Source organism: Chiloscyllium plagiosum, unplaced genomic scaffold (genome assembly GCF_037043375.1).
Source record: "Chiloscyllium plagiosum isolate Xiang-an unplaced genomic scaffold, Cpla_swu_hap1 HiC_scaffold_20, whole genome shotgun sequence".
NCBI classification, from domain to species: domain Eukaryota; kingdom Metazoa; phylum Chordata; class Chondrichthyes; order Orectolobiformes; family Hemiscylliidae; genus Chiloscyllium; species Chiloscyllium plagiosum.
Window position 1 is genome coordinate 42,583,184 of NW_028270158.1, and position 14,789 is coordinate 42,597,972.

The 14,789-nt window shown below is 39.5% G+C and overlaps 1 protein-coding gene across 7 annotated transcripts in view; it reads right to left on the bottom strand.

Annotated features, from left to right (window-relative positions):
• The window catches only part of crebbpb (CREB binding lysine acetyltransferase b), a 210,217-nt gene that overhangs the window by 109,687 nt on the left and 85,741 nt on the right, over positions 1 to 14,789 (bottom strand). For 5 of the 7 annotated variants that reach the window (XM_087997874.1, XM_043711474.2, XM_043711472.2 and 2 more), the window contains exons 7-10: positions 14,468 to 14,573; positions 12,121 to 12,255; positions 10,889 to 11,006; positions 2,925 to 3,120 (exon numbers count right to left, since the gene is read on the bottom strand). In XM_087997874.1, coding sequence (XP_087854000.1) covers positions 2,925 to 3,120; positions 10,889 to 11,006; positions 12,121 to 12,255; positions 14,468 to 14,573 — 555 coding nt within the window. The remainder of the gene's footprint in view (positions 1 to 2,924; positions 3,121 to 10,888; positions 11,007 to 12,120; positions 12,256 to 14,467; positions 14,574 to 14,789) is intronic. The other 2 variants (XM_087997875.1, XM_087997872.1) reach the window with 1 other exon arrangement.

A 14,789-nucleotide genomic window follows, 5' to 3' on the forward strand; every position in this document is an offset into this window, starting at 1 on the left:
GTTATACAACACAGAAACCAACTCTTCGGTCTAACCATGCCAACCATAAGTCCAAAATAAACTAGTCCCACCTGCCTATATTTGGCCCATATCCCTCCAAACACTTCTTATTCATGTCTTTTACTGAAATGTCTTTTAAACGTTAAAAATCACACAACACCCAAGTTTAACCGATTTATGTGGAAGCACTTGCTTTCAAAGCGCTGCTCCTTCATCAGGTGGTTGTGAAGTCTAAGATCATGAGACATAGAATTTATAGCAAAAGATTACAGTGTCGTACAGTGATATATTGAACAAACCTGGATTGCGAAGTCTTTCATCTTTTAGAATACAGGTTTCGGTTCATTAAATGAGGTTCTGCGATTTACATATTAAGTCACCTTCTCGAGATAACTTAAGATTTTATTTAAAAAAAAAAGTGATATCTCAGCTCAGACAATAAATGAACATGTGAGATCAGAGTCTGTCTGTATACCAATCTTGAGTCAGACTGGTTCTATTTCCAAAGTGGAATTTACAAAATATTACATGTATTGACTGCCTGCAAATACAAATTCACCCAATAGACTCGTATGTGCATGCATGCATGTGGTGTGTTTATGGGGTGGGTGGTGTGTGTATGGGGGGGGGGGGGGGGGCATGCACACATATGAGTGTGTGCTTGCACATGAGAGCATGTGTTTGTGTGAGAGAGAGCCTGGTAAGGTGTGTCTGTGTGTGTTTCTGTGGGTGTGTGCGCTTGTGTTGAGAGATGGAATATAAGCCTGTGAGAGGGTTTGCGTGTGGGTGAGAGCGTGGGAGGTGTATGTGCATATGAGACAGGTTCTGCATGAATGTGACAGTAAGAAAATGTGCGTATGTGTGCCTGTTTGAGAGAGAGTGTACAGTGTAGTGGGGTCACCTGTAGTGCGACATGAACACAAGATCCTGGTTGAGGCCATCCTCATGGATACTGAACTTGGCTATCAACCTCTGCTCGGTTACTTTGCATTGTTGCCTATCCTGAAGTCCACCTTGGAAGACAGTCACCCAAAGACCCAAGGCCAAATGTCTATGACTGCTGAAGTGCTCCCCGACTGGGAGGGAACACCCCAGCCTGTTCAGCCTCTCCCTATAGCTCAGATCCTCCAACCCTGGCAACATCCTTGTAAATCTTTTCTGACCCTTTTAAGTTTCACAACATCGACCCATTGGCCCATCTGGTCCTGATCCTGTTGTAATCTGAGGTAACCCTCTTCGCTGTCCACTGCGCCTCCAATTTTGGTGTCATCTGCAAACTTACTAACTGTACCTCTTATGCTCGCATCCAATTCATTTATGTAAATGACAAAGGGTAGAGGGCCCAGCACCGTTCTTGTGGCACTCCACTGGTCACAGGCCTCCAGTCTGAACAACCACCCTCCACCATCACCCTCTGTCCTCCACCTTTGAGCCAGATCTGTATCCAAATGGCCAGTTCTCCCTGTATTCCATGAGATCTAACCTTGCTCACCAGTCTCGCATGGGGAACCTTGTTGAACGCCTTACTGAAGTCCATGTAGATCACATCTACCGCTCTGCCCTCACCAATCTTCGTTGTTACTTCTTCAAAAAAACTCAATCAAGTTTGTGAGACATGATTTCCCACACACAAAGCCATGTTGACTATCCCTAATCAGTCCTTACCTTCCCAAATACATGTACATCCTATCCCTCAGGACTCCCTCCAAAAACTTGCCCACGATCGACGTCAGGCTCACTCGTCTATAGTTCCCTAGCTTGTCCTTACTATATTTCTAAAAGAGTGGCACCACGTTAGCCAACCTCCAGTCTTCTGGCACCTCACCTGTGACTATTGATGATACAAATATCTCAGCAAGAGGCCCAGAAATCTCACACACACACCCACCCTCTCACAGGCTTATACTCCATCACATCCACACACACACTTTACCAAGCTTCACAAGCACAAACACACCTTTCTCATGTGCACTCATGCTCACTCTCTCTCATGCATGCACACACACACGTACAAGTCTATGGGGATGAATTTGTATTTGCAGATATATTCTATTTTACTCAAAAAATGCACAATCTGCAGGCAGTCAATCCATGTGATATTTTGTAAATTCCACCTTGGAAATATAACCAGTCTGACTCAAGATTGGGATACAGAGAGACTCTGACCTCACACCTTTATTGCATTGTCTGAGCTGAGATGTCACTTCTTTTTATAAAACCTTAAGTTATCTCGAGAAGGTGACTTAAATGAAGTTCTGGGATTTACATATTAATGAACCAAAATCTGCATTCTGAAAGATGAAAGACTTAACAATGCAGGTTTGTTCAATGTATCACTGTATGACACTATAATCTTTTACTATAAATTCTGTGTCTTATGATGTTATACTCCACAACCACCTGATGAAGGAGCTGTGCTCAGGAAGCTAGTGTTTTCAAATAAACCTGTTGGACTATAAACTGGCGTTGTGTGATTTTTAACTTTGATAACCCCAGTCCAACACCAGTTCCTCCACATCATGGCTACCATCAATGCTTTTAAATGTTGTAACTGTATCTGAATCCACCACTTCCTCTGGAAGTTCATTCCACACATGAACCACTCCAACATCTGGATATCCACAATCCTCTTCAAATAGTGCTATGCAATTGTTTATATCCACCTGATGGGTGGTCAAGGTGTGTTCAAAGTTTCATCTGAAAAATGACACCACTGACAATGCAGTATTCCTTCATGATTGCAATGAAGTTTCAGCCCAAACTACGTACTCAAGTTCTGGAGTGGGGCTTAAAACAACAAACTTTTGAGTCGAGCTAGCAGAGCTAAATCAGACAGCTAGCTTTTGAAGTGCTTGTTTTATGAAGTCCAACATTCCTTTTAAGTGAGAGATTACCTTTTGTTCATCAAGCAGGAATATACTTACTAGGTGGTCGGACAGGTTGGACCTGAGCCATGCCTGGCGCCTGCGACATGCCAGGTGGCTGGCCACCTGGACCTGTCAAGGTTCCCTGGTTTGGCAACATTCCCTGCTGCTGTTTTTGAAGCCGAGAGCGCCTTTTCTCCTCAAGCTCTTTCTGAATCTTGTAAATCTTCTCTGCTAGTAGGTGATAGTATTCATCCTAAATAAAGGCAATAGAAAATCAAGATTTAATGTATGCTTCTACCAGTTATCAGTGTACCATCTAGTTACTATTTTTGCTTAGGGTGTATTTTTTTTAGTTCGCACACCACCAATCTGTATAATTTTATGCAAGTTAAGAGACCAGATAAGAAGATAAATTAATAGGCATCAAACTCAATGCACATTTTCCTCAATACACAGGAAAACAAATCATCAGCAAGCTGCTTTTAAGATCAACATCTGATTTGATTTCCAATTACAAGAGGAGGGAAACTTGCTTGGTGGGTGAATTGAAAATACAACGGCTGTTAATTTCATGTTAAATTAATGAAAAGTCACAAGTTTTCTTAAGTATAATATTTCTACCAAATGCAAACTAAGCAGCATATTTAGCTTGGAAGCCGTGGGCAGGTATTGCACATCTGCTGCAATACTTTTTAAATATAAGCTTTAATGTTCAAAAGTGTTGTACAGTTTTGTGGTATTCCAGAACAGAAATACCCAACTGCTAGCCAGATACAAATACTGCTTGCCTTTCTGCACCCTCACCTCAGATCTATCTTCTATTAATGACCACCATATTCAAGCATACCAAAAGCTTAAACTGAAGTAGAGAATTCGAAATGCAACAAGAAAAAGTCTGATACAGTAAAACCAACACCTTAAATTACAGGATGAATAAAATGTTAAAAAAAAAGAGTACAACGCCTGTGGTCTCTAACACAATCGCATATTATTTGTGCGCACCTCACTTATAGAGAAACAATTCACACCATCTGTTGAACAGTGGCCATCTGAATACCCTTTCATTGCTTCTCTCCACAGGACTAAACTTCCAAACTTTCTAAGATGCCCTTATTTAAAACAACACATAACATGCAAAATAATACTAAGATTCTGCAAAGATTTCCTGTATTTTCTGAAGACTCTCAGTCTTTCTTTTTCCTTTAAAATCAATATATGACAGGAATACATGAGAGGTAACTCCAAAAGGTTTAAATGGGAACGCCATGAATGTCAGACAGTTCTTAGGTTCAATTCCTGGCTTCTGTTGAGCTGACTTCACCTCACAGACACCTGGAGAAGGGTCACTGGAGCTGCAATACTGACACTTCTTTCTCTCCACAACAGCTGCTAGATCTGCTGAGTTTCTCCAGCAATTTGTTTTTGTATATGCAGAAACTTGACAGTTACTATCAGCAGTTCTGGGGTTGTCTGGTCAAGTGGGGTGTGATGAAAGTATTTTATGTTTAATCAGCTTGTTTGGATATGTTATGACACACCTCCATGGCCATCACATCCTGAAATGGAACATGGATCGCCTGGCCCAGACTCAGGGGTATAGCCACTGCACAACAATGTGCAGATCAATTTCATTAGGAATTTGGTTTGATATTCCCTGGGTTCAATTAGCCTGAAATTCAGTCTAAGATCACAGAGGAAAAATGAGTACCTGAGTTCATGGAACCCGTGGAATCATATCCCAAAATGAGACACCTTTTGGAGAGGAGACATGAAGATAAAATTGGCTGATGGGCGGGAGGAAGACATTAATATATGTCTTTCTCAGAGTTGTTTAATTTATTTTCTGGAAAGATCCTATTAATGGCACTTGATGCATCTCAGAAAGCTTTTTGAACTTTTGTTTGCTCCAGAAGTACATGGATCTAATCAGGTTAATCCGTTAAAACAGAAAACCAATTTAACTAAATTAAGAATATAGTGAGAAATGATGGTGATGCACAACAGGTCAGGCAACATTCGAAAAAAGATTATTGGTTCAGATGGAAACATTTCATAGAACGGTTCCAGTAAACAGTTTCTAATAATTCATCTACTGAGTGACTTGCTTTGTACGTTGACAATTTTTAGCCTGAATTTTACTTTCACCAACATCTCTTATGTTTAATAGTTGCAATTTCTTTTAAAATTGGAATTAAACATTTGAGGGGAAACAGATGAAATGTCCCAGCTGTAAAATCAAGATTTGTGATAAATCTTGGAGAACGCAAACCCAAAGTCCTCAATTCCAGATTTAATCAATGAACTAGCATCATTTAAAATTAATAATTATCCCACTTGAATGCAGCGTCCTTTGAAGATGTGGCAGTAGGTTAGCAAGCTGAGCTGTTGAGTTATCATGCAGAAATTTCATTACCATTCTGGGTAACGTCATCAGTATGACTTCTGTGTAACCATCCAGATGCCTCTTAAATGCTGCCAATGGGCCTGCTTCCACCATCTCTTCTGGTAATGCGTTCCAGGCTTCAACCAAATCAAGCTGATGATGTCACCCAGTGTGGTAATAAAACGTCTGCACGATAACCCAGCAGCTCGGCTTCATCTGCAACCCGAGTTACAGACCTCCGCAAAAACCTCTGAAGATGCGCATCATAGTTTCATTTCAAAGTTACTGACAAATTGCTTGAATTATTTCAAAAGGATTCTTGTGCAGTGGTAGAAATCCTACCACTGAACCAGGAGGTCCAGGTTCAAATCCCACTTGCCCCAATGGAGTGAAATCTCTGAACTGGATGATCGGAAAATGTCTACATTTCTCTAAATAATTAGGAAGTCAAATAGAATGTTGGCATTTATTATAAGGAAATGGAATCTAAGAATTCTAACAGTAAGGTTGATAAGAAAATACTAACATGAGCTGGTAGGTTTTTATTGCAGTTGTACATATCTTTGGAGAGACCACATCTGGAACACGGAGGACAGGTTTGGTCTCATTATTTGAAAATAAAAAATTGGTTTAGAGAATTTCACACAAGGTTCACTCAACTCATTCTTAGGATGAAAACTCATCTCAAGAAGAAAAGCTGAACAGGTTAGTCTCTATTCACTGGAGTTTATACAAATGAGCAGTGACTTTACTTAACGATGCCACATCCTGAGAGAACTAGACAAGGTGGATGTCAGGTGCACGTTTCTTTACCTGTGAGTAATGAAAACAAGGGGGCACAGTTTAAGATACCAAGTCTTCCTTTTAAGAGAGATAAGATTTTTCTTCTCAGAGGCTTATTCAGAGTGAAACTTTCTTCCCCAGAAGCTAGTGGAGGCCAGGTCTCTTACACTTATTCAACAACAAGTTAGATTTTTGTTTCATGAGGATGTCATATGTTATGGGGTGCAGAAGCAGACCTAATACCAAAACCAGCTCAGCCATGATTGCACTGAATAGGGCAGCAGACTCACAGGACTTAATGGTATACTTCTTTTCCTACGTTCCATGATTTTCCTCCACTGCAGTCAGACAAGGAGCACTTTAACTTCAGGAACATTCCTTCTAGTCAGCATTTATTCCCAATATAATTAAAATTTAAAAGATTCCCCTGTTCTACTAAGAACAAAGAGAAAACAGCACAGGAAAAGGTCCTTCGGCCTTCCAAGCCTGTGCCGATCATCATGCCCTAACCAAAGTAAAAAAAAACCTTCTGCCCTTATTTGGTCCATATCCTTCTATTCCCTCCCTATTCATATAAACGGGAGAAAGTGAGGCCTGCAGATGCTGGAGATCAAAATCAAGAATGTGATGATAGAAAAGCACAGTAGGTCAGGAAGCAGCCGAGGAGCAGAATAATCGACGATTTGGGCATAAGCCCTTCATTAGGAAGGAGGCATAATCCCTGGTGAAGAGCTTATGCCCGAAATGTCGATTTCCTGTTCCTCGGATGCTGCCTGACCTGCTGTGCTTTTCCAGCACCACACTCTTCATGTAATCGTTCAGTCACCAACATGCCTGCTTCCACCACCTCTTCTGGCAGTGCATTCCAGACTCCTACCATTCTTGTAATGTTAAAAGATTAAATTGCACTCTCTCTCTGGACATTAATGTAATGTCAAAGGGTTAAACAGTACAGTTTTTTCTCCAAGCTGAACATTCTGGAAGTAGGTGGGGATGGCATTCTGTCTCACAGACAGCATGCAGGAATATGGATGACTATCCATCGTAATCCACACTTCATTTGGGAAGCCATTTACTACTATTCCACTGCTATAATCAAATTAAACTCTCATTCAGTCCCCTCCATTAAGAAATGCTTTCATAGCCATCCCCAGTCAATCAAATCCATTTGCGTGATCATCCCCCGAGACTGAAGCATATGACACCTACATTGTCTTGGGGAATCACGAAGTCAGGAAATTGTTTGCAAAAAGATTCCTTAGAATTAGGACATTTATATTATCTCAGAGGATGATCTCATCCTGCCATTGTACATGGGATAACTTGTTATGATGGGGGGGGCTAGGGAGTACCTGTGAGCTTTACCAACTGACCTGTATAAATGGGATGTGTTTCCTTTGTTCGGAGCCTCTTTTGACTTGACTTCGCACACCTGCGAACAGTGTCGGGGGGGGGGGGGGCTTATACAGGCTTTAACTGTTTGCAGAAGTTGGTGTGTGCAAATTGCATCACCTGTGTGAAACCTCAGGAAAAGAACCTAACACACTCTGCATGAAAACATTTCCTTGCACATCTCCCTAAAATTTCTCTCTCACCTTGAACTGTGCCCCCTTGCAACTGAAACTTCAACCCTGGGATAAAGCCTCTGACTATCTGCCTATCTATGCCTCTCATAATTGTGTACACCTTATCAGGTCTCCTCTCAGCTGCCATTTTTTCAGTGAAAACAATCCTAGTCTTTTTTAACTTTTTCTCATAGCCAATGCCGAGACCATGCAACATTCTGGTGAACCTTCTCTGCAAAGCTTCCACATCCTTCTAATAGTGTTGCGACCAAAACTGCACACAATACTCAAAATGCAGTCTACTAAGAGTTTTATATAGCTGCAACATGGTCTGCCGACTCTTGTTCTCCATGACCTGGCTGATGAAAGCGAGCATGCCATATGCCTTCTTAATCACCTTGGCCACCTGCGTTGCCATTTTTAGGGTACTGTGGACCTGCACACCGAGATCCATCTGTATGTTATGAATTCTCCAGATCATTCATATATACTACAAACAACAGAGAACTGAAGAAGATCCTTGTGGAATACCACTAGCTACCGGTCTCCCTTCCGGAAAAAAACCCCTTCCACTACTACCCTCTGTCTTCTATGAGCAAATTTTGTATTCATATAGCCAGCCTATCCAGAATCCTATGTGATTTTAGTTTTTGTACTAATCTGCCAAATGGGCCTTTATCAAATGCCTTACTAAAGTCTATAAAAACTAAATCCACATGGCACTAAACAAGATTACATTTACCTCACCTGCTCTAAAACAACTATAAATTAAACATAAACGAGAAAATATTGGAAAGAAATATGGAGCAAAAGTAGGACATTCAGCCCTTCAAGCTCTGTTCTGCCATTTTGACAGCTGGCCTTAAGGTTAAAGTCAAGCATCCTGCTCTATCCTCACATCCTTCGATTTTCATACCTTTCAAAAGTTTAAAATTTTCAACCTTGAATATACCCAACAACAGAGCATTCATGGTTTATAGGGCAAAGAATTCCGAAGATTCACTTTTCTTTGAGTGAAGATATTCCTTATCACAGCCCTAAATTACCAATCTCTTAGCCCAACACTATACTACTAGTTCTGGTTTCCCAACATTTACATTAAAGCCCAGCATATTTCAATTAGATCATCATTCATTTTCCTAAATTGTATGACATAGAAGTCATTCTACTCAAATCAATTCTCAAAGGAAAACTCTTTGATCACAGGAATCCATCTAGTGAACCATCACGCCACTCACTTTGAAGCTCTCTTGATTTGGTGAGTGCTTCAATCAATTTTTGGTTTAATTCCAGTATTTTAGCATAAGCCGAATTTTGCATTTGCTATCAATTTAATTGCTTGTTGACTCATCATATTTCTGAACCTCAAAATGCTTGTTTATCTAGAATTATAATGAAACCACTTGTGACTGTTACAAAACAGTCTGTATGTACAGTAAAGTGACAAGGGTTTTCAATGCTCCCATTTTCATAGCTGCTACTGATTGGAATATTATTTCATGTAATTAAACATAGCAGTAAGAGGTGTGTTTTGTTATTTTAAAAAGGAGAAATTTTGTATGTGTTTCAACGTTAAGATTTTTAAAAATTATATCATTTTAAGATTCTGCTAAGCACTACAAAATACTTACCTCTAACAAAATGAATCTAACTTACTCTCTACTGCCAAATTGTGTACATTTTGTCACCATGTGTAAGGTGGGGTAAAGGGATCGAAAATAAAGCAAAAGTCAACTACATTTTCACATAAACAACCTAAAATAGTTTTAGGGAGGAAGGAATTACTTCCAATCACCACAGGCAATTAAGTAGCCATGGTGTACAGCAGGTTCTGAACAATCATTTGTTTCTGAGTATTACACTTAATCAAAGAAGAAAACTCAAAAAGATTAAAAGAATCAGGACACAGTACAGAAGCAGTCATTTTGGAACAAACCATGATTCGCAGAAAAAGCAGCGAGAGTAGACCTTCAATAGGATCATGGTTGATCATCAATGTCACTTAATACATTCCTGCTTTCTTTTAATACCCCTTGATACCTTTAAACTTTAGAAATTTATCTGTTTTGAAAATATTCACTGACTTAGCCACCACAGCTTTCTGTGGTAGAGGATTCCACAGGTTCATTATCCTTTGAGTGAAGAAATCTTTCCTCATCTCAGTCTTAAGTGGTCAACCTCATACCCTATCCACTGGTTCTAGACTCTCCCAACCAGAGAAATCTTCCTCCCCTGAAATGAGCCTATCCAGCCCTGTTAGACTTTTAAACATTTCAAACAAATGCACTTTTAAATTCCAGTGAATACAGGCTCAGTCGAATCAATTTTTCCTTGTAAGATAATCCTGCCATCCCTAATATATTCCTTATGATCCTCCAGTGCACGGCCTCTATGGCAAGCATACCCTTGTTGGGTAGGGAGATCAAAACTGCACACAATATTCCAGGGTCTGTACGACTTCAGTAAGACATTCCTATTTTGAACTCAAATCCTTTTGCAATGATGGTTAGTATATCATTTGTCTTCCTAACTGCTTTTTGCACCTGTCTATCTACTTTCATTGACTGGTATAGAAGGACACTCAGATCTCTTTATACATCCACACTTCCTAATATATCACCATTCAAACAATACTTTCTTCATTCTGTTTTTTAAATTGAACTGCATAACTTCTGTTCAACATCATTTACTGAACAACACCAACAGCAGGTCTGTGATTCCAGTGAAACTTAATTATGACAGTTCCTCATAGGTTAGTCTAAAGGTCAACTGCATTAATTCTTTGAAATCAAGACCACTTCTAATGAATGTGTAGGCAAATTCCTTCAAAATGCGGCAGAGAATTCGACTAACGTTATTCATTATGATAAACACTTTTGCTCAATGCAGCAGGGTACTGGCCACTTAATTGATGGATAAGACCCTCAACTCTTGGTCCTCAGACCAATTATATGTAATGCACTTGTACATTTCATAAAACTATGCTCTTTGTTATTGGAGTATATTGCTTAGCTTTAGCTGGGCACCTCAAGTTATTTAGAAACTGCAAATATATAGCAGACCCTTCATTATCTTATGAGTAATATTAATGCTTCATGTAAAAATTTTTTATCAACATTCACCCACCTGAAATGTTAAGCATTTTCTTGATATTGATGGACCAGCTGTACATCTGTTTCAAGTTCATATTATTTTACACATGCAGCTTTCTTTTTTATTTCAAAATGTGACATTTTGCAGTCTGTGCTGATGTAAGAAGTGGCAAAGTTCATTTTCATAAGACTGCTTACCCTGCTATTAGCAGATTCATACATATCTCCTTCCACTTTCCGAGCATATGCCACAAGGTTTTCCATGCGACGATCCTTCAGTGCTGCTGGGTCAGGAGTTGGAAATATGGCTTGCACACTATGAAAAATAGGGGATGGTGATGATTAATCTACTTAACCATGAAAGAAACTTATATCACTCTTTACAAATTTCCCAATGCTTTTGAAAGCTATAATCTAAGAAATGCAGCAGCCAGTATGCACACAGCAATCTCCCACCACAAATTCAGTATTAAGCTAATCTTTTAGGGCGGCACGGTGGCACAATGGTTAGCACTGCTGCCTCACAGCGCCAGAGACCCGGGTTCAGTTCCCGCCTCAGGCGACTGACTGTGTGGAGTTTGCACGTTCTCCCCGTGTCTGCGTGGGTTTCCTCCGGGTGCTCCGGTTTCCTCCCACAGTCACAAAGATGTGCAGGTCAGGTGAATTGGCCAAGCTAAATTGCCCGTAGTATTAGGGTAGGGGTATGGGTGGGTTGCGCTTCGGCGGGGCGGTGTGGACTTGTTGGGCCGAAGGGCCTGTTTCTACACTGTAAGTAATCTAATCTAATCTAATCTTTACTGATATTTGTTGAGAGATAAATATTGCTCAGGACACTGAGGACAACTCTCTCCTTTTACTGAAATAGTTCCATGGGATTCATTGTCCCTCCAATCTGAAAGTAGAAGGTATATGGTTCTAAAGGAGAGTCATATCAGACATAAACATTAACTCTGCTTCTTGGTCCACAGATGCTGCCAAACTGGCTGAGTTTCTCCAGTATTTTCTGTTTTTATTTATTATTGAAGGTAGGCAGGGCCCTTGGTTTAACATCTCAACTATAAATATTTAAAGTTCCACCATATATAGATAATTATGCTACTTGAACATTGTTAATGAAGATCATTGCTGTATTGCATGCATTTAACATTCAATAATGTTTCTGCTAGAGATTTTCAACCAGTTTTCACACAACCATGTTTAACATATATTTGACATACATGTTATACACAACTCAGAAATTTACTTATTCAGTTCAGCCTGGCTACAATTTCAGCCTTACAACTGCCTCCACTCTGAATAAATTCTGTCATTTGCATACAAATTGATGAATTCAAAAAAGGATTAGAGTCACAGCGTTGCAGTCATTCAGAATTCTTGCATTGAGAACAAAGGATTTCTTTAACATTTTTAATTAAGTATTGGATACTCACAGCTTATGAACCAGGTGATTGCGTAGATCCTGAGTTACATGTTCATGCCACGGTTTACGTACAGCACTGGTGGAAGGTGCTGCTGTTGGCAATGTGCTAATATTACCAACATTTGTGCCATCGCTCATCATTTGACTTAAAGAAAGTAGGGAGACAGGTATTATTTAAAAGAAATTCAATGATATTGCAGTTTATAAATTCAATCTTTAGAATCTTGGAACAGTTACAGCATAGGAGGAGGCCACTGAATCACTAAGTTTGCACTAGCTCCAATAGAAATTCAGTTAGTCTCCAGTACTTTGATTGCAATCTTCCAATTTTTTTTTTCATCTTTCAGTGCATATTCAACTTCCATTGAACTATCAATCAGGGCATTCTAGATCCAACTGCTCACTGTGAGAAACATGTTCTCTCCGACACATTTGATTTTGTCCATCACCTCAAAGTCACGTCCGATGCTTCTTGATCCTCCTGTCAATGAAAATTAGTTCCTTTCTATCCACTCTGGTTGGACCCATGATTCTGAATTTCATTATCAAATCATCTGTAAAGCTTCTTTCTCCAAGGAAAACACGACCTGCTTCTCATATCTATCCTCATATTTGAAGTCCTTCACCCCTTCACAACCTTTTTCAAGAGCTGTGCCATATTTAGACAAAATACTCTATTTGAGTTTAAAACAGTATTTCATAAAAGTTCTCATAACTTCCTTGTTTTTGTGCTCTATGCCTCTATTCATGAAGCCCTGGATCCCTGGAACCTTTCAACAATTTTGCACGTATATCTCCAGGTCCTTTAGAATTGGAGGCTTCAGTTCATAGTCCTTCTTTAGGTTCTTTATACTAAACTTTACTGAATTAAATTTCATCTGTCATGCGTCCAACCTATTCCATTCCACCAGCCTATCCATGCCCCTTAGAATCTGTCACTATTTCAAATTTTGAAATTGTGCCCTGCACCCAAAGGCCAAGCTAATATATATCAAGAAAATCAGTGGTTCTGGTACTGTACTCTTTCCTCCAACCAAACACCAATAGCACTTGAAAGTGTTAATTAAACTTTGTTTTGTCATTCAATCAGCTTTGTACCATGTCACCACTATCCCTTTACTTCCATGAGTCACAATTTTGTTAACAAACCTGTTGTGTGGCAGTTTATCAAATACTCCTTGGAAGACCACATACAAGACAACAACTGTACCCTCATCAATCTTCTGTGATCTCAAAATCTAAATCAAGTTAGTGAAACAAAATTTGCTTTTAACTAACATGTATTGGATTTCCTTGATGAATGTATACTCGTCGAAATGGCTAATTTTATTTTAATTTTATCCCCTCTCAAAAATTTCTTAACAATAAGGTTAAATTGATTGGTCTGTCAACACCTCCATTTCCACCAAAAAAGACACTCATTTGAAATGAATGGCAGGTCTTGGAAGTTTACATGGAAAATTTTGTTCAGCAATCCATAATTCATATCAAATTCTATAATTAACTACAAATTAACTGCTCAACTAAGCTAAATCCAGAAGATAAAACAATGAATAAACAGCTAGGAAGATACATTCTAAGAAATTTATTTCCAATAATAATATTACTATATTCAACAGGTGACTTTGGCAACACCTGCCCTTTAGCACAAAATGAATTTACAAAGACAAACCAAGCTTATTCCATACAGGAGTAATTATAAAACAAATTGAATTCATCACATAAGGAGCTACTTTGACAGGTATTTAAAAATGTGTTCAAAGTGGTAAATGATAGGAAGTATCTTAAAAAGGACAGTTTGTGGGCATGTGGGTGAAGGTGAGACAGAGCGAGAGAGAAGATGGGGGTGATGGGAGAGGCACCAAGAGAGAGAAATATAGAGACAGAGAGAGAGATTGAGAGATTGTGAAAGTAAAAAAGAGGCAAGGCGCAGGGGTGGGTTAACAGAGGCAGAGCACAAGTGTTGAGGAGAGGAAAACAAGAGAGGGAGTAGGGGTGGGGTAAGAGACAGAACAAGACTGAAAGTGCAGGTATGGAGGAGAGATAGTGCCAGAGAATATGGAGGGAAGGGGCAGAATGATTGTAGAGGTGTAGGAGAGGAAGAACAATGTGGGGCTGTGGAGGGGTAAAGCAATTTTGTACATGGATATGGCAGGGGAGGGAGGAGGTAGTGCAAAAGAGAGCATGTGATAATAGAGACTATGCATCAGAGACCACAGGACAGCATTCAGCAGAAACCAGTCAAACATGGAACTTTGCAGATCCAGCCACATTTTCTATGTTGACTGCAATACAGAATGACAAACCAGAAACCAAATTATGCTGCTTCAAGTTTTTGAAGAATGAAAATTTCTTACTTTGGTGTACCAAGGGAAGGTGGAAGAGCAGAGTCAGATATCAAGTTTGACTGATCAGGGGTTGGAACTCCCATCCCTCCTACCACATTCATCTGGTTAGTAGCTGCTGAGAGAAAGTAATAGTCAGTAAAGTAAAGCCAATTCATAATTCAAAAGCTTACTTTTCAGTTGTATCCTACTGCTGTCATCCCAACAAATAGGTTACAATCTTTTTTTTAAAAATAAACTAATTATTGGAAACAAAAGAAAGCTACAAATTGGAATTTTGTGTTAAAAGTGTAAAAATAATTTGTTCATTCAGTCAGCTTCATGACACACACAG